Source organism: Vicugna pacos, chromosome 28, assembly GCF_048564905.1.
Source record: "Vicugna pacos chromosome 28, VicPac4, whole genome shotgun sequence".
NCBI classification, from domain to species: domain Eukaryota; kingdom Metazoa; phylum Chordata; class Mammalia; order Artiodactyla; family Camelidae; genus Vicugna; species Vicugna pacos.
The window spans coordinates 18,015,823-18,036,420 of record NC_133014.1 but is presented as its reverse complement, the minus strand read 5'-3'; the positions used below and the strand labels follow the sequence as shown (position 1 = coordinate 18,036,420).

The 20,598-nt window shown below is 44.3% G+C and overlaps 2 protein-coding genes and 1 non-coding gene across 8 annotated transcripts in view; 2 read left to right on the top strand and 1 right to left on the bottom strand.

Annotated features, from left to right (window-relative positions):
• Positions 1 to 20,598, bottom strand: part of EVA1A (eva-1 homolog A, regulator of programmed cell death) — a 110,549-nt gene that overhangs the window by 76,795 nt on the left and 13,156 nt on the right. For 5 of the 6 annotated variants that reach the window (XM_072951569.1, XM_072951570.1, XM_072951568.1 and 2 more), the window contains exon 1: positions 47 to 298. The exons of the other annotated variant lie outside the window; for it this stretch is intronic. The gene's annotated coding sequence lies outside the window, so the exon portion shown is untranslated. Of the gene's footprint in view, positions 1 to 46; positions 299 to 20,598 lie in introns of those variants that run through there. 6 annotated transcript variants of the gene reach the window in all.
• Positions 15,144 to 18,162, top strand: LOC140689961 (protein C10-like). The gene is given in 3 exon segments (XM_072951199.1): positions 15,144 to 15,155; positions 17,352 to 17,431; positions 17,913 to 18,162. Coding segments are annotated over 3 exon segments (342 nt in total).
• LOC116285937 (U7 small nuclear RNA) lies at positions 17,085 to 17,147 on the top strand. Its single transcript, XR_004195705.1, has one exon. It is a non-coding gene; the product is annotated as a U7 small nuclear RNA (small nuclear RNA).

Below are 20,598 nucleotides of genomic sequence, written 5' to 3'. Positions count from 1 at the left end.
ATGCCGGGCGCCCCCCGCCCCGAGCGCGCTCACCGGCGCCGCTTACCTTCGCTGGCACCGCCGGCGCGCACTTCCGGGGTCTGAGGTCCGGGCGCCGGGGCCCGAGCCGGGGGACCAGAGCCGATCCCTAAGGGAAGGACGCCACCAGGCTGGCACCGGCGCCTGGGGAAGAAGTCCCAGCGGGGGACTCGCCGCGGCTGGCGCGGGGCGCGGGGTCCCGGGCGGCAGCGCCGCGCCCCGCAGACGCCGGAGGCGCGCGAGTCCGCGGGAGGAAAGGGTTGCCTCATTTCCTTCGGTCTCCCCCTCCACTCCACCCCCTCTGCCCGGGACTGCCCTCTCCCCCCGCCCCCGCCCCCTTCCCCCGGCGAGCGGCCCCTGTGGGCGCTGGAGAGACGCGGAACCTGACTGGCTGCGGCGGGCGGCGGCGCCTCCCTCCGCATCGAGTCGGTGCGAGCTCCCGCGCTCCGTCCTCCCTTGAGCGCTCCTGACCGTGTGCAGGGCCCTGGAGGGTTCCCCGGCGGCTGTCCCCACCCTGGCCCGGAGCTCTACCCCTTCCCTCTGCTGGGACGGGCCAGGTTTGGAAGCAGACCCCCAAGCGGCCGCCCGCATCCATGCTCTCCTTCCTGTCCTGTCGCCTGCTTTGAGCTCCCATTAAACTACGGGAAATAATACTTACTTTGTTGAGTTTGGTCAACTTTTTTTTTTCCAGGTGGGGAGTTTAAAACCTGATGCATAATCTTAAAGGAATGTTCATTTTGATCGGAAGCAGAGCAGCTGAGGCCTTTGTTTGGCTTGCTCATTCAGAGCTGGGGTTTTCGTTCTTAAATTCAACAACCGTTAGGCTGATAGGCTCTCAGCTGGGCGCCGGAAACTTAGAGAAGAATCAGAAGGGCATACTGTTCCCAGACAGTCAGTGGTCGTACGTGACTAGTGCGGGCAGCAGGGGTCCAGGGATTCTGTGGTCTCTTAAGAGGTAGGTCAAGGCCTGGAAGAGCTTTCTACAGAGTAAAACCGGCGTGCGCAGTGCCAAGAAGGAGTCAAAAAAGCCCCATGAGGAGACGATCTAGCAGAGAGCACAGCCCGGTTGGGGAGTGACGGTGGACGAACATGGAAGAGAACGTCGCCCAGTCTATTAAGAGAGGACAGGAGCTGCAGGGAGCAGTGGGTGGAATCGACGAGAGCTGATAGGGTGCGGATTGAGAGGATGAAGGAAAGAGGTGATTTCCTGGCCTCTGGCTGGAGTAACTAGTGACCACTGGATGACCAGTATCCAGAGCACCTTCTGGAGAGGCTATTCCAAGTGTGGTCTGGGAACTGGCAGTATTACCATGAACTGGGAGCTTGTTAGATATGGGAACTTTCCAGTCCCACTTAATGTACTGAGTCAGAATCTGCATTTTAATAAGATCTCCAGATAATTAAAATGTGCATTAGAATTTTGAAAGCACTGATCTCTAGACCACTGACTGTATATTAGAGTGATTGGATATTAGACCATGGATCCCTGACTGTACATTAGGAACACCTGGAGAGCTTTAAAAACCAGTCTGAGGCCCCTGCTCCCACAAATGCTTATTTAATTGGTCTGGTGTAGGACTTCAAGATCAGTATTTTTTTAAATGCTTCTCAGATGATCTAATACAGTCAGAGCTGAGAACAACCATTCTAGATTTATTCAAGAACTACTTCATTTAGTTTTGAAATGCACCTCTTCAGAAAAGAACACCTATGTGTAGATGAAAATATAAAAGACTAGTCATGTCACTCTCATACAGAGGCAGCTGACCTGCTGAAAAGGGCCCTTGTCTCCTAAACTGATCAGGGAACCAGATTCTAGCCCCAGATGGCCAGCAGAGTACTCTCTGAACTTGGGCAAATACTCCGCTCTCAGACCTCAGTTTCCTTATCTGTCAAATACATACATAACTAACTCCAGATTTCACACCCTGGCTTGTAAGTTGCCGTGATCAGAGCTCCTCCTAACTCTCCAGCTTTATCAGCAGGGAGACAGAGAAGTGGTATTGAGAAGTGGGTTTTCTTGGTGTAACACTATTTGTACCAGCCCAGTGTAACTGCCATGGATGAACACCAGAAGTCAGAGAATTGTGTGCTGAGCAAAGAGCAATACAAATCAGTGGTGCTCAATAAATGTGAAAGAAAGAAAAGAAAAGAAAAATTAAAGAAAAGGAAGAAAGAAAGAAAGAAGAAAGAAAGAAAGAAAGAAAGAAAGAAAGAAAGAAAGAAAGAAAGAAAGAAAGAAAGAAAGAAAGGAAGGAAGGAAAGAGAAAGAAAGAAGACACAAATGTTAGTAGGTGTCAGAGACTTTCCATAGATTGGCCCTAACCCAGAGCCTATTCGCTTGCTCCCTAAACTGGAGGAAAGACATTTGGAAGCACTCTGACCCATGGACCCAGCTTTGGATTAAAAATTACTACTATTAAGAACTGCCAACATTTGTTGCAGGCTTAGTACACACCAGGCATTGGGCTAAATGCTCTGCTTAGGATCACCTCATATCACTATAATGAAGAAGATACTGGAGAACCATGCACTCCATCTGGTCTCAGGAGTCGTAGATATAAAGGGGTGAGAACTGCCACGAGGGCAGCCCCTGCCTCTGGTTGTGCAGCTGGACCTAAGTGGCCAGAGAGCCCTTTTGGGGTCATTCTCCAAAGCATACATCCTTGCATAGAAACCAACCTGAGGGAAGAGCTGCGGAGTGACTGCTCCAGGATCCTATAGAAATGGATGCTTCCAGAACAGCTATCTCAGGAGACCTGTGGACTATGGTTAAGCCTTGGAAGGAACTCTTCAAAGCTACCCACTTCATGGTTGCATGTGTGTGCACTTACTGCCTTACTTACTAACAAGAGCCTCTTAGGTGCCCAACCCTGCACCAGTCCTTTACACATATAATTCTTTTAATCTTCACAGCATCTTGACATGTTAAGTACTCTTGTTTTTCATATTTTATAGATGAGAAAACTGAGATTTCATGAAGTGAAGATCTGTTTGTTCCAGCAACCCAGGTTTCTCAAGAGCTACACTTTAATACCACAACTTTCCACATTCACCATGACCCTTTCCATGGGAAGGAAAGTCCTCATTTCAGGTCCCACTCACTTCTTACAGTTATGCAATCATCAAAACTCTCTGTGCCTCACTTTTCCACCAATCCCATAAGTTGTCTGTGATTGACTTTTACTAAGACACTATGTGTGGCTTGATCCTCCGTAGCCTGAGATGAGGAGAGATAAACTGTGGACAGTTAAGGGAAACCAAAAGCACTGTGGAGATTTATCCCAAAATGAGAGGGTCCAGTACATCACTAGTGGCATAACTATCATAAAAGAGGGGAGCCTGTATTTTCCATCTCTAGGGGGACATAATTAAATAATAGCAGAACAATTCAGACTTTGGATCGGATGTGAGAAGGGGTACTAAGACCCTCTGCTGGGCCAGGGGATTTGCTCAGGGGCTACCTTGTGCAGCTACTCCCCCGGTCACGGGACTTAGAGCTGAGGTGGATAGGAACACAAGCTGGGTCTGAGCCACACAGGATGAGCTGGGCAGGGGCACAGGCAGGAGGGAGATGAGCCGGGCAGGGGCGCAGGCAGGAGGGAGTCCTTGTGCAGGAGGGAGTCCTTGTGTGTAACTGGAGTGCGCAGCTCCAGTCGCAGCCAGAGGCAGGGGTTAGAAGGGGAAGGAGGCTCATCCCAGGACCCCAGCACCTAAAGTAGCTGCTCCACGCGTGGCTCCAGGCCCAGAGCTGCGAACCAAGCTCAGTGTGAGCACTCTTGCTGATGTGCATCCCAGCAGACCTGGGCCTCCCTGCAGGGCGTTCAGGACTACCACAGCGCTGGTGGTTAAGAGCAGGGCTCCACCATCCTGCACCCTGGTGTCCTGGCCAGCAGCACGTCCAGCTCATAGGAGAGGTCTAGCCCTCAGAGCCCCTTCACTCCACACGAAGGAGGAGTGGTAGTTTCAGCCTCAGCCAGGGGAGGCTGTGGCATTTATTTCTTCAGCAACACTAATGTCGCGATCCTGGGTGGGAGGATCCCTAAGTCCACATCATCACTGAGCCCTACTGATCAGCTTCGACAAGGACCCCAAACACATTTCTGCTGCTTCCGCTTCCCAAACTCCCACCCGGGTTTGCATGATTTCGTACAAAGCTCACTGTGGCAAATTTTTCTGGTGCTGGTTTTTGCCTTAAACAAAAATACAGCCTCAAACTTTGATTATTTCCATTTTACTGTTGAGGAAACTAGGCACAGCACCGAAGGGGAGACCATAATACAAACCGGAGCCACCAGCTGAGCTAAGGTGAGACCTTCAGGCCCCTGTGGTTTTACCCCCAAATGAGGAGCTGCTTAAGGTACTACAGGATGCCAGCCGTGAGGTAGGAATGCAGTTTGGTGCAGCCACTGTGGAAAATAGCATGGAGATTCCTCAAAAGACTAGGAATGGACTTACCATATGACCCAGGAATCCTGCTCCTGGGTATATATCCAGAAGGAACCCTACTTCAAAATGACACCTGCACCCCAATGTTCATAGCAGCACTATTTACAATAGCCAAGACATGGAGACAGCCTAAATGTCCATCAACAGATGACTGGATAAAGAAGATGTGGTATATTTATACAGTGGAATACTACTCGGCCATAAAAACCGACAACATAACGCCATTTGCAGCAACATGGATGTCCCTGGAGAATGTCATTCTAAGTGAAGTAAGCCAGGAAGAGAAAGAAAAATACCATATGAGATCGCTCATATGCGGACTCTAAAAAAAATAGAAAAAAGAAAAAAAAAAAGAAAGGAAGAAAAGAAAAAGACAAATGAACATAAATACAAAACAGAAAACAGACTCACAGACATAGAACACAAACTTGCGGTTGCCAGAGGGGGAGGGGGGCTGGAAGGGACAGACTGAGAGTTAGAAATCTGTAGACACTGACAGGCATATGTAGAATAGATACACAAGATTATACTGTACAGCACAGGGAGATGTATACAAGATCTTGTGTTAGCTCACAGCGAAAAAGCATGCGACAATGAATATATGTATGTTCCTGTATAACTGAAAAATTGTGTTCTACACTGGAAACTGACACAACATTGTAAACTGACTATACCTCAATAAAATAAAATTTAAAAAAAAAGATGCCAGCAGTGAAGTATGCCCAGATATGTCCTCTCCCAAAATCATCTGGCCCTGTGTAGCCCATTTTCCAATGTGTTTCAATTTAACTGCCATTTCCTGGAGCCACCCGCTCTTCACAGGGACTTGTTCCAGACACCATAAGCAACCTTGCTGCAGGCTATACCCAAGCCTCACTGAGGAGTATTCTGAAATACCAAGCTGGGGTCCAGACCAGACCAACTGAATCAGAATTTCTAGGTGTGGGCCCCCCGTTTTTTGTTTTTTTTTTTTTAACCTCTGCAGGTAACTAGAATGTGCAGTCAGGATAGAGAACCACTTCAGCAGGAAATGCAGAGACAAAGCCTGGGTCCTGACAGGTGAGGAGCCTGCAAAATAGGAAGGCTCTCAGTTTAGTAATGGATGATCGCCGAAAGTCATCAGGAAGAGGAAGATACTAAAATCTCTCTCTTGACCAAAGCATGTCAAGATGATGCCAAACTAACAAATACCCCTGGACTCAGCCTTGAGTGAGAGAGGGCATCACCACACTGCTAAGAGCAGGACCTCCGGTTCCACCCCAAGAAAACGCGAACGATTGAAACCAGAATCCTTGTCCCTTCTCTGATGGCACTGTTGTTTATAAGAAGCCTTCAGACATCGAGCAGTTATGAATTCCAGAAATAGTAAATGATCTCCAGGAGCATTGGAGCAAGGCAGTCATGTAAATCGAAAAATGAAAGACAAAAGAAATTGCCTCATGGCCTGATGAGAGGCTAATAGATGTACAGACAGAGAGATCGGTGTGTCACCACTAATGATGTCACTTTAGGAAAATCAGAAGGCTGAGAATTGTTTTTTTAATGTCCTGCCCTACAGTCATTTCATATTCATTCATCTTAACAAAAGTAAGCCGGAAAAAAATGTGTACTTGTTTAAAATATTAGTCAGGAAAGGTAAAACAGTTTCTCTTTCTTTCTTTGCTTCTTTGTTTCTTCCTTCTTTCCTTCCTACCTTCCTTCCTTCTTTTTTTTAAACCATGTTCTCACTTTGCCACTGCATTCCCTGGCAAAGTAATGGGGTGCCTGTTAAGGCCCATGGATAGTCATTAAGCAGGTGGCATTTAAATTTGTTCATCTCACAACAGCCCGATGAAATGGAACTAGTCACTCGATAGTATTAGCTACTAACACCCGCTCCTAGACACCAAGGTTGAAGAATGCAGCACCACTCATTTATAGTCCAACCTTTCACCAGTATTTTACAAGGCCTGATGGATGCCTTTAATGACCACATAAATCAGTGTTGACAGTTGTGCCCCCTCTGCGTTCTAGTTTCCAGATGTAGGTAATGAAATTAACATGCTCAGTCCTTCTCTTCCTTTGCAGAATGGGGCGCTTTACCTGTACAGAGGACTATAAGAGGATGCTGGAAGCACTGGTACAAAAAATGTCAGTGAAACTAAAAGGCTCAGGGAACTTAAGCTGTACATGCCCCGTCCAGCCTCCAGTGTGCTCATCACCTCCCTTACCTTTCTTAAAATGTTACATGCCCAAAGGGGATGAAATAATGGAGAACAAATATCAATTAAGCAAGTCTTTATTCTATTACAAAGTGGAGGCTTATCTCGCGTTGAGTCACTTCCTCACAGACCCAGCCAGAAGAGTAGAAGTCGAAATCCTCTGTGCTCAACCACTTTATCTTGCTTGAGGTAACAGAGTGGAAATCAAAATACTTCTCTAGCCAGTTTCTGCTGCCCAACACAACATTGCCTCTGATTAATGATAGGTTTTAAATCAAAACGTGTTCACCAGTTAAGCCGTAAACATAGCTGAGTGTAAATTTTGCTTTTGTTTTATTCCCTTTATTTTCCTTAAGGAGATTGTCGCGCCCAGGCTGACACCTCCTTTACTTTTTTCATCTTGGCTAACAAGTTTAAATAAGCATGGGCAGAATTTCATTCAATAAATCGTTCATACAAAACAGTCTCTTTCTAACAAAGAGGAAGTTACTGTAAAATGGAGAAGTTTTAATTATTTAAAAAATGAGGCACTAGAACTATGAAGCATGCCTAGTAAAACTGTTAACAGTTGTGCTTTAAGAAAATGCAAGTTAAATGGGCAGAAGACCTGAACAAGCAATTCTCCAATGAAGACATACGAATGACCAATAGGCACATGAAAAAATGCTCAATATCACTAATTATAAGAGAAATGCAACTCAAAACTACAATGAGGTATCACCTCACACCAGTCAGAATGGCCATCATGCAAAAGTTCACAAATGATAAATGCTGGAGAGGGTGTGGAGAAAAGGGAACCCTCCTATAGTGTTCGTGGGAATGCGGTTTGGTGCAGCCATTGTGGCAAACAGTACGGAGAGTCCTCAAAAGACTAAAATTAGATTTACCATAGGACCCAGCAATCTCATTCCTGGGCATATATCCAGAGGGAACCCTAACTCAAAAAGACACCTGCACCCCAACATTCATAGAAGTACTGTTTACAATAGCCAAGACATGGAAACCACCAAAATGTCCATCAACAGAGGGCTGGATAAAGATACCATTGTGGTATATTTATATGATGGAATACTACTCAGCCTTCAAAACTGATAAAATAATGTGATTTGCAGCAACATGGATGGCCCTGGAGAATGTCATTCTAAGTGAATTAAACCAGAAAAAGAAAGAAAAATACCATGTGATATCACTCATATGTGGAATCTAAAAAAAAAAAGACAAATGAACTTATATAGAAAACAGAAACAGACTCACAGACATAGAATGCAGACTTGTGGTTGTCGGGGGGAGGGGAGTGGGAAGGGATAAACTGGGAATTTGAGATTTGCAGATACTGACTGGTATAGATAAAATAGATAAACAAGTTTATACTGTACAGCACAGGGAAATATATTCAATATCTTGTAGTAGCCTATGGTGAAAAAGAATATGAAAATGAATATATTCATTCAAGTATGACTGAAGAATTGTGCTGTGCACCAGAAATTGACACAACATAAGCTGACTATACCTCAATTAAAAAGAAAAAAGAAAATGAAAGTTATAGCTTTGTCCCTGAGCTTGTGTTGGCACCTCTTGGCAGCACTATCCACTGATGGTCACTTTCTGCTTCACAAAGTCTTCTCCCTTCACTTCTGTGTTTCCCCATCTCCCAGAATCTCTTTTACCTTTGTGGTCATTCCTCCTTTGTGACCTTCCTTAAGTGGCTTTGATTCGTAATAATGCATCTGTTAATGTCACTAAAATCCTTTAGGAGTTGCCCACCTTCTAAAGGATAAAGTCTAGACTCCTTAGCATGGGATGCAAAGCCCTTCGGGATCGGCCCCACCAACCTTACCCACCCATCCTGCAACAACCTGTCATGCTTCAGCTGTATCAGCCTCCTTCCTGTTTCCTAAACCTGTCATGTTATTTCACACTTCTGTATCTTTGTACAGAATGTTCTCAACTCCACCCCCATCCTCCCCTGAGGAATTCTAATTCATCTTTAAAGAGTCAGGGGAAAAAGGTGAGCAATTCTGGAAGGGTTTCCCTGAGCCAAATTAGAGGAAACACTCCCTTCTGGGTCCCTGGCATCTGCGACATGTCTTTATCGTGAACTCTGCAACGTGCTGCCTCACCTGTGAGGGCAGTAGGTGCTTGTTCTCCAGAGTTCGGCTCAGTGCCTTGTACCCAGTAGGTGCTACTATGTGATTAGGGTGCAAGAACCATCACACTTATTTCTCTAAACTGAATTTAATTTGCCCAGAGCTCTTTACTCCCTCCACAGGGAAATTTCACCTCAGTCCTTACTGGGGCGTGCTCCCTCCCCAGGGTCAAGGGTATGTTCCTGGCAAAGAGGGCCCTCCAAACTCTGTCTGCACTGGTCCCCATCCAGGCTTATTTTCCAGTCCTGCGTGGACCCAGGAGGCGGGTTCTTATGAGGCCTGGGACTTGGGATTTTTCCACAGGGGTTCTCAAGGCCGCAGTCCTTAATGCTTAGCTGTTTCTACTCTACCCCACCCCTCCTCCTGCCCCTCAGCATCCCTCACTGGGAGTGCTGTGGGAAAGGAAGCCCCGGGCAGTCACACTTCACGAGCACCCTCAATAGCCTTGTTTTTCTTTCCTTTTCAGGGACCTCCTTAGCCTGCAGTCAGGATGTGCACCCTCAAAAACCCGAAGCCCCCACTCCAGCGCCAGCACAGGGCACACGGTTCCCCTCACGAGCACAGGTGGCCGAAACAAAGCCAAGAGTAAGGGTGTCGTCTTCTCCTGGAAAGTCCGTTTTCACCCCTGCAGGGAAAGGCCCCCAAAGACAAGGGCACACGAGAGTTTTCCTACCTTCTTGGTGCAGAGGAGAGACAAGCGCTGACAACAAAGAGAAAAAGACACCAGAGAGCTTCTCAGTAAGTTACCTTGCCGTGCAGTGCTCAGTGAATTCGTTCAACTGCTTAATTAAGAGCAGAAGTGTCCCTGAGAAAACACATGAATAAGATTTCTCTCCAGAAGAAAAGCACCTGTACTCGGCAGCCTCCTCCCTTCAGCTTAGCCTCCTCCTCCGTTCCGTGGGGACGAGACCCTAAGATGCTTGGGGCCCTCCCAGCTGTGGTGCAGGAATGCCACTCACAGGGCCGAATTTAGGTTGAACTGCGGGCCTGGGTGGCTCACAGGGGCACTTGCAGCGGCTGTGCTAACCTACTTTCTCTCACGGGTGCTTTTAATCTCTTTAAATCTCGCCCAGCCAGTGAAGAACTGAAAGCCTGGCTGAGAGGCAGTGGAAGACAGATGCTGCAGGCCACAGGCGAGAAGGGGTTAAAGCCTACGGGGGAAGCAGGCACGTGGGTGATCCTTCCAGGAAAGCACATGGTACTGGGGAGGAGAGAGCTGCCAGTGTAACTTTGTTTCGAGAATAAATCGCACATTTTCCCTCCGTGTTTGCTTTTCTCTCTTTGATCCCCTTGAAGCCCTCTGGAAATGCCCAGCCAGGATTCTTTCCCTCCCTTCTGAGGCTGACGAGAAGGAGCCCAAGAACTCTCTTGAGATTCCTCAAGCGGAGACATAAATAGGGACCCCCAGGCCATGATGGAGCCACGGGGCCTGTGGAAACCTAGGACCCAGACATTTTTTCAGTGAAGTTTAATCACCACAAATATGCCATGGTGTTTCCAAGCATGTCGTCACGGCGCCCAGAAGCTGTTTAAAAGGGAGCAATCACAGACAGGGTCTATAACCAAAGCCACCGAGAGTCATGGGGGTTTAAAAACAAAAGGAGAAAAGTGGCGCTCGGGTGGGTTAGGGTTTAGCTTTTATCCTAGGAAGTGGCGAATGTCTGCACGCGGAGAGGCCGCCCAAATCACGCCCTCACTGTGGGGAGTTTATGATTAAAATGCTCTAGAAACCGCGGCTCCTAGTTAAGCAGTTCCCCCTCTTTTTTCACCCAGATAGCTTCATTTCAAGGGAGTTGTAGGTAGGATGGTACCAGTGAAAGATAAGGACCTTGGCCTCAGACAGATCTGCATTCAGTTCCGGCTTTTCCAGTGCTGGTTGTGAGATAAAGCAAGTTAAGTGCTTGGTTTCCTTGTCTGTCAGACGGGAGTAACACCACTTGTACAACGAGCATCAAAATACACGAAATGCGACGTGTAAACCCAGTATTGTGCTTGGCTCTGAATGTTCAATAAATGCCAATCCCCTTCCTTTTTTAGAGGGAGTATAAAGTTTACTCATACATTTTAAAAATGACCAATTAGTTACAGAGAATGTAGTAAAATTAGTCAAAAGTAATGTCACGTGATTTGTTTTTAAAGTGGCTGTGCCGTACAGGAAAAGCCACGGCTGTAGTAACCACATGAGAGACTCACACAAGAGCACCTAGATGTATTCCTCGAAGAAACGTGCAAATTTTCGTTTTTTTCTTTTTCCATTTTTAATTTCTGAATTTCAGCTCTATTTTAAGTCCTTTTGGTAGGTGATATTAACATCTGAAGTTAGTTACAGGCCTGTCGCCATCTTCTTTGAATATTTCATCTTTCTATTCCTATGACTATAATCATCTTTCAGCTGCATGCTTCCCTCAGCCTGATTCACATGTCATACCCCAATGAATGCATTTTTGATAGAGACTGTACATTGATTCCGCTATTAATCTCTTCATATCACTGTCAGGTCCTTCAAGGCTACGCTTCTGCTCACACATGAAGTTAACAGCCAGCCACGTGTTCCCTCTGCTTCCCTTGGGAGTAGTTCTTATTTTATGGGTAGCTAGGGTGCCCGTTCAGGACATGAGATGACTACTGCACAGATAAAACCAGTCATGGAAATGTAATGTAGCCGCTGCCTCCTCACAGTGCAGTATTCAAGTCAGAAAACACTTCCTCAGCAACGGTTAATGCCGAAAGCCCAGCCACATACGCCCCACTCGACGGGAAGGTACATACAAGATGAGGCTCAGGTCTGGAAAGTGTCAAGTAACAGCTGCACGTATATTCAGCCCTCCACACCCACGGTTCCACGTCTGTCAGTCCAACCAGCTGCAGTTCAAAAATATTTTCCAGAGCATTCTGAAAAGGAAAACTTGAATTTGCTATACACCCAGCAACTAATTATATAGCATTTCCATTGTATTAGGTGTTAAAAGTAATCAAGTGATGATCTAAAGTACACGGGAGGATTTGCAGTGGTCATTTGCAAATACTATGCCATTTTATAGAAGGCACTTGAGCATCTGAACACATTGGAACCTTCAAGGGGTCCTGGAACCAATCCCCTGTGGATACCAAAAAATAACTGTGTTGTCATAAAACTGCACGGAGGCACTGATCAATGGCCAATCCTGACAGCCAGTTCTGGGATCCTCCGAAGGGCAGAGGTATCCAAAGGAAAACTTCATGGAGATGGGCAGGCTAGCTCTGGACAGAAAGGAAACAAAAAACCAGGCAAGCCTTGGAAAAGCTAACAGATTTACCTTGCTTCATAGAGTCCCCTTGGGTGATATTTGGAATGGAAACTGGGGAATGTGGTGGCTTAAATGTGATGGCAAATGCTTTGTCACTGTCTCTATCTAGAGGCAGACTTCACTCCTAATTCTGAGTCTGGGCCGGTTCTGTGACTGACTGACAAATAGAACATAGCAGAAATAACGCCATGCCAGTCTGGGGCCTAACATTTAGGAGAAACGGTAGTTTTCACTCCCTGCTTTTGCTTTTGAGATACTGCCTCTTCGGATTCAGCCACCATGCTATGAGAAGCCCAAGCCACGTGGAGAAGCCATGTGTAGGCTCGTTGATCAAAGCCCCAGTTGAGTTCCCACCTAACAGACAACATTAAGACCACCGTGTGAGTGAGTCAGCTCACATATTCCAACCCAGTAAAGCCCCCAGATGACTCCAGTCAATACCACAGGGAGCAGAAGATCTACTCGACTGAGCTCAGTCAACCCACGGAATTGCAAGAGACAATAAAATAGTCTTGCTGTTAGGTACAAACTTTGGAAGAGGTATGTTACACAATAGATAATTGAAAGAGGGAGGGTCTTGTGGGAGCCCTTGAATGCCAAATACCAAAGTCCACCCTTTATCATTATCCTCCTCCTCCTCATCACCATTGTCATCACAGAAACCATTAGTAAATGGCCACCATGTGCCAGACAATACATTGTGAATTTTTAATATACTTTTAAAATTTAACTTGCTTATAAACTTCTGTGGTACATACTATTATTCATACTTAATGGTCAACAAAACCAAAATGTATAAATCTTTAGAAATTCACTCAAGTTGATACAGCCAGGAAACAGTAGAGATGGGGTTTAACAAGTCACATTCCGACAGCTCCCAAACCTGCCATCTTCTCTCTGAAAGAAGAATAAGCAGTGGACATGCTGATCATCTTGGGAGATGAAAACAACTCTTCCGGCGGAACTGGCAACCAGCTGGAAAAAACAAGCTGCCCGGACTTGTCAAATAATTCCAGGCAAGAAGAAAGGCAGCGGGTCCAACCCACGTTGCTCAGTGACTATATAGGTACACAAGACAAATTGAGAAAAATAAGAGTAAGAAGTTTTTTTAATAAGCATTTAGTCAGGAAAATGGAAGCCACTTGTATTACTTATCTGTTTCTGCACAATTATGCCCCCCAAAAATAAAACTTAGCCTATAATAACTATAATCATCTATTATCTGTCACAATTTCTGTCTGCCGGGAATTTGGAAGTGGCTCCACTGGGAAAGACCATCTTGCTGTCTCTCAGCTTGAAACTGGAGGGTCCGTTCAAAGCAGCTCACTCACATGGCTGACAGGGTTAGGGTTAGGACCCAGGTCCTCATTAAGTAGAACTCTCCAGAGGGCTGTCTGAGTGTCCTCCTGAGCTGACAACTGGCTCCCCCCAGAGCGTGGCTTCCAAAGGCCAAGACACAAGCCACAACACCGTATTGGAACCACCTCAAAAGTCACACACCATCTCTTCCACCTGATTCTGTGGGTTACACAAATTCCTGATTCAGTCTAGGAGGAGAGGTCATAAAGATTTGAATACCAGGAAAAAGCAATCTTTGGGGGCCATCTTGGAGGCTGGCTACCACATTCTTCTACTCCAAGTACTAAAGGCTTTAAATCAAGACATTCAAGCCTTTCACCTCTGTTTGCAGGACTGGGGAGCAGGGGTCAAGGAGGTTATTTGTGAGGGTCTCAGCCTGCATCACCATCATCATGGTTCTGAAGAGCTCAACTGGGTGCTGCTTCAAATATCAGAACACTTTGAGAAATTCCTACCATGCATTTTAGCCAGCAATTGTGAAGTGAGAAATTCTCTAGAGGCTACTTCTGGCTATCTTAGTGCCTGCTGTACCTAAGACGGTCATTCAGAAGAGTACCCTGAACCCTCCTACGCTATTGATGGGGATGCAGTTTGGTGCAACCATTGTGGAAAATAGTATAGAGATTCCTCAAAAGACTAAAATTAGACTTACCATATGACCCAGGAATCTCACTCCTGGGCATATATCCAGAGGGAACCCTGACTCAAAAAGACACCTGCACACCAATGTTCACAGCAGCACTATTTACAATAGCCAAGACATAGAAACAGCCTAAATGTCCCTTGACAGATGACTGGATAAAGATACCATTGTGGTATATTTATACAATGGAATACTACTCAGCCTTCAAAACTGATAAAATAGTGCCATTTGCAGCAATATGGGTGGCCCTGGAGAATGTCATTCTAAGTGAATTAAGCCAGAAAGAGAAAGAAAAATACCATGTGATATCACTCATATGTGGAATAATAATAAAAAAAATGACAGATGAACTTATACATAAAACAGAAACAGGCTCACAGACAGAATATAGATTTCTGGTTCCCAGTGGGGAGGGGCGTGGGAAGGGATAAACTGGGAGTTCGAGATTTGCAGATACTGACTGGTATATATAAAATAGATAAACAAGTTTATACTGTATAGCACAGGGACAGATATTCAAGATCTTGTAGTAACTCATGGTGGAAAAGAATATGAAAATGAATATATGTATATTCATGCATGACTGAAGAATTGTGCTGTGCACCAGAAATTAACACAACATTGTAAACTGACTAAAACTCAGTAGAAAAAAAAAGAGTGCCCTGAAGCTGCTGAGAACCTCACATCTGCTTCCAGAGTGTGACCCCTCCCATTCCTCTGCCTTCCAATCTCAAGTAAAAATCTCTCATTGCCTGATGCTGCCCTGGAATCATGGAGAGAAGGGAATTCTGGGAAAAGCCATTCCTGTAGCCTCCTTGCTAACGCAGGGAGTTTTTGGAAGCAGGCGATAATGCTGAGCTGACCACGGATAATGCAGCCTAGACTTTGGGGAGTTTTCAGTCAGTGAAACATGCATAGTAGTATTTCATGCATTTTACCATGAACTTCTCCCATCTGCTTCAAAAATAGTAAAAAAAAAAAAGTTTAATTTTTTTTTAAAGTAAGATAAAGCATGCTTACAAACAAGGTGAACATTTCCATGAACGAGATAGTAATGAACAGGGGCTGAAGCCATAAATCTATGGATCCAGGAATGGGCAGAGAGGGTTAGAGTTCTACTCCTATAAAAATGTTATGGACTGAATGCTTGTGTTGCCCATATTCACGTGTCGAAGCCCCAGTCACCAAGGTGATTGTATGAGGAGGTAAAATCTCTGGAGGTGATGAGGTTCAGTAGGGCCAGGAGGGTGGAGTCCTCATAATGGGATTAGCATCCCCACAAGAAGAGAAAGAAGATCAGAACTTACTGCGGAGAGGACACAAAGGGTCAAGATGTGGACAAGATAATTCTGAAACAAAGAATCTACCCCACAAGCTATACAGGCTCACTGAAAAGTAAGACAGCAAGTGAAGTCCTAAGATAATAACAGCCCAGAGATGGACAAACAGACCAATGGGATAGAATAAGAGCCCGGGAATGAACCCAAGTGTACGTGCGCCTTTGGTAAAAGTAGATGAGGCCTCATTAATCGCTGGGGTGAAGGCAGACTGCCTACTGAGTGGGGCTGAGACAACTTGACTTCCGTATGCAAATTCCAAAGCTGGAAAATACCACTGAGTATCCACCTAACACCGTTCAAAAAATGAATCCCAGACTGATTGAAAAATAACAGTATCTCTATGACACTGGAAAGGGAAGGAGCTCTTCTCCTCCCCAGTTCTACTGTGTAGAATTATTACAATCCGACTGCACACACGTTATATTGCATGTAAATACATAGAGACAGTATACTGCACATTTTGTTGTTTTCATATATGTACTAATTATTGTTTCTAAGAACAGATTAGATCTTTAGCTTTTTAAACTTACATAGTTATCAAAGGAATAAAGCCAACCACAAAATAAGGAACAACAGAATGTGGTAATCCAATCATAAAGGACAGTCACATGTGCTCACACATATTCAAGAAATCAACATAATAATTAGTTCATTTGTGTCCTTATTATTACTACTATTATTTTTTAGATTCTTCATATAAATAATGTCACGTGGCATTTTTCTTGGAAAGGGAAGGAACTCTTAAAACGATACAAAAAGCAGAAATCATAAAGGCTTAATTAATTTGACTAAATCAAAACTACAGTTTCAGTACAATAGAGGCCACTTTTTTGAGAGGACAATTGTCCGCTCCTTATATTCACAGAAAAAGAACATAAATCGATGATTCACGTATGAAATTCTGGTAAGAGGAGACTGAAATATACAACAACAGTCCACTTCCATCTAACATTTCTCTGCAGTACACAAGCTGGAAATCTGGCACATTCCCCTTGGCTGGGATAAAGGAAAACAAGAGCTGTCAGACACTGCAAGTGGGAGTACAGTCTGAGGCAGCCACTTTGGAGACGTGTTTCATAATCATTGTTGACAATCCAGACATTCCAACGGTAGGTTAACACCTCGAGTGAAGTCCTACACCTATGCTCTGGAAGAGAGCTCTGTTTGTGATCACAGAATGTTGGAAACATCTCAAATGTCCATTAGAAGAAAAACAGATAAGTATTGATGCATACATATGATAAAATACTATAGCACAATTAAAATGACAATTATGTTTTTTATATATCAACAAAAATAATTTTTAACAATGTAATGTTGAGTAAGGAAAGTTGTGTAACACTATGTACCCTATGATATCATTTCTACACAGTTTATAAAAAATTATATATTATTTGTGTATGTCTGTATATGCTTACATTACAAATTCATGGAAGCCCCTGTTTCTGGAGAGGAAAGGAGGTGAATGAAATTGAGGAGGTAAGCAAAGGAGAGTTCAATTTTATTGTAATGTTTTATTTCTTTAAAAAGAAACTAAAGTAAATATGATAAAATATTGGCACTTACTTATTTTTGTTGTTGGGTACATTCATGTTTATTCTCTGTAATTCTTTTGTGTTTTTTCTCTGATTAAAAAGTCAAAGTGTTAACGGCGCTTTTAGAATTTGTCTGGCAGGCTTTCTGACCTGTACCAGAAACCCCCCCACGCAGGTAATTTCCAACAGCTGAGTCATTCTGGTTCGGGTGACTTGGTCTCCACCTGTGAAGCTGGTTGAGTGCGGGAGGTCTGACCTGGCTCCTGCCAGTCGAGAGTGGGGAGGCTGGGACTGTGTGGGAGGCCTCCAGCTTCAGGCTGATCCAGCTTCCCCTGCACCCCAGGCCGCCACCTGAGCACTGAACAAGCCAAGCTGGTCCTGGCCAAGGTGACACAGGCGTTCTTGGCCCAGGAGAACACCGTGCACACGGATGAAGCTCAGGACAATGGGTGCAACTGAGACAGGCTGGGATCTGAGACCCGGAACCCTGTGCTGCAGTGCTTGCACCTGGTCAAATGTATCCTTGAGCAACAGATACAAAGAAACCGTAAAGGACTAAAAGTAAGTGCATGCATGCACTGTTGGGGCAAATTATGAACAAGATAGAAAAAAATAAAAATCCCAACTGCCACTTCTGAAGTGTTCGGTGCAAAAACAGGGTGCTGTACTGCGCATGATCCCTGGACACAGCATCACCAAGGGCGCGGGAAGACTACCGGAGCCACCCCTTCAGCTGGACCCCCGGATCCGCCCCTCCTCTTACTCCCTCTAAGGCACCAGTCTGCCCCACGTCAGGGAGTGAACAAGGGAACCGGTTACTTGTTCTCACTCCCTGGTGCTACAGCGGGAGTCCTGGCGAAGCCTTGCCTGAGTTTCTCTGGCTTCTTACCAATTTCTGTTGATTAAGGAGTCTAAGAATCCTGATGAGTAACACAACAACATGGGCAAGATGCTGCAATTCAAGCTGCCCATGGCCGTGCAGATGCAGCAGGAAGTTATCAAATCCTCTGACTTCAACCGTGATGGGGAAAGTGTCCTTAAGATTGCCCGCTTGGTCAAATCTTAAAAAGCATAGGATCCTGAGATGGCCAGCCTGTCTAGGAAGCTAAAGGTTCTGTTCCTGTCACCCATGACCCTGCCACCCCACAGGGCTGCTCTGAGTGGCAGTGTGGTCGCCTCCTGAGGGCTGGCCCTCTGGTGACACTGCCAGGGAAGGGAAGAACTTGGTGTTCTGGAGGATAATAAATGTGCCTGTGACTTAAAAAAAAAAAGTCAAAAAGTTATTTCCTTTTCTATCAGAACATATAAATCCATCAAAATGTTTCCTGTGTTTTAAGATGTACTGAGTCAAAGAAATAACACCAACCCTGAGGCTGGGTTACCTAGCCCCAGAGCTTCTTCAAAAAAAACAGCCACAGTGAAGCTGGTGACGCAGAGTCGGTCAGAGGCCTCTAGATCCTGTAAGAGCCAAGCCTGAATGCTACCAACCTGTCCACTTCAGCTACCTTTGGAGAGTCTTGTCCCCAGATCCTAACTACCTCACATGTTCACCATGGCCACGTCAACCAGTGGCAAAACCTAGGAAACTCTGATCAGGGATGCATACAGGAGAGCGCCAAGTGGTTCATAAAATTTGCAGCCATGCTAATTCTGAAATCAGAGCATACAGTCACCTGATCGAATTCGCTCAGAACCAGAATCAGTGAGGAGGGTTGTTTTTTTTTTCCCCTCTAGCAAATGCTCAGCCCCAAGGGTTTGTTTGTTTTTTTAACCTAATCTAGATGGTTCCCAAACTCTTTCTTTACTATATTCTAACCCTAATTATACTGGCAGTTGTAATCTGGTTCTAATTAAGCAAAGTCAGTTCTCAAGGTGCAGATCTGTTCCAGACCAGCTTACTGAAGGAGCACAGAGGACACAATGGAGCAAGTAGTCAGTCATTCCCCAGAAATCAGAATAATGTAGAGACTGACGAATTAATATCCAAAATTTCAAACAAAAGATAAAATGGACCTCATGAGTTATATAGATCAGATGGACTCTAGAAAATATTTGTGTCTATCAAGACAAAAATTTAAAAATATACATGAGGGAGGAGGGTATAACTCGGTGGTAGAGTGTATGCTTAGCATGAATGAGGCCCTGGGTTCAATCCCCAGTACCTCCATTAATGATGATGATGATGATAATGATAATAATAATAATAATAATAATTTAAATATCCCCCCAAAATTGGATACAATTTTAAATTAAAAAAAAATAAAGTTTATAAAAATACAAAAAAAAAATGAATGAGAAGTAATGTTCACATGAATTTCAGAATCAGGCAGGCCTTGAAGGCTAGCTCCACCCTCTATGAGAAACATGAAGTTGAAAATTTACTTAACTTCCCTGACTCTCAGTTTCCTTTTCTGTAAAATGAGGAATTAGTACCTCCTTTACAGGATTTTTGTGAAGATTAAAGTGGTAATGAATGTAAAAAGAACCAGATCAGATAAGGAACCAGATTATAGGAGGAAAACTCAAGGACTCATAATGACCAGACTGAAGGAAAAAAAAGTGTGGGAAACATTATCATTACATTCACACATTTAAAGGAGGAAAACTATGACTCAGGAATCCCACTTGCAGCAAGTTTGTCTTTTACGGCTCAGAGTAAAAGGACGACGTTGTCAGCTAAGCAAAGATCCAGAAAGCGCACAACTCAGCTCAATAACAGAGGAGCTGCTGGATTACGGTGCATCCTTGTTGTTAAATGTCTTGAAACCATTACAAATGTTTACGAAGTTTGTATTAACAAATGAAAATGTTTATATTGTAATATGAAGTTTAAAAGCTGGATATGAAATCCGAGTTGTAGCCCTAACTGCTGTGCAATTTAAGTAAATAGAAAAGAAGATTGGGAAAAGAAACCTCTCAAATCTAATGCACATTTTCTCTGGGTATTGGACTCTTTTTCTCTATTTTCTAGCTTTTTAAATATACATCTATAAATTTATATATACATATAATACTTTTGTAATAAAAAATTTATAAAAAGATTTGAGCTAGTTCCATTATGTATAACAGTTTAGAGGTTAACCTCTCTCCTCTCTCCTCCAGGCTTTGCTTCACTATAGAATGTTAAAGGACGGAGAATGAAAGTCTGAAAATTGCACAGCATAAAATAACTTATAAGGATTTTTTTTAGAACATGAACTATGGTTTAATCCATTAGAGCTGTGGGAAAAAAAAACTATCTATGTGCTTCTAAGCGGTCACAAATGGCTTAGAGGCAGGACAGCTCCAGATAGAAAAGTGTGCCACGGATATCTCAGCTGGAGAGGAGGGTCCCTTATATAAAGACAGGAAACAAAGCTAGAGTGAAGAGGAATTAGAATCTGTCCCAGACCCTGGACAAAAAAAAAATTACATCTTAATGTACACAAATATTCTTAAAATAAATATGGCAATAATCCAAGCTGAAAAAGCATGTAGCTAAAGATGACATTTATCCAGAACAAAGATTTAAGTCTCATTACCAAAAATGCTTCATGCAACCATCAAATAGAGAGCACAGATAATCCAAGTTGGGGGGCGTAAATGCCATCGACAAAACACCAAACGCAACATATACAGG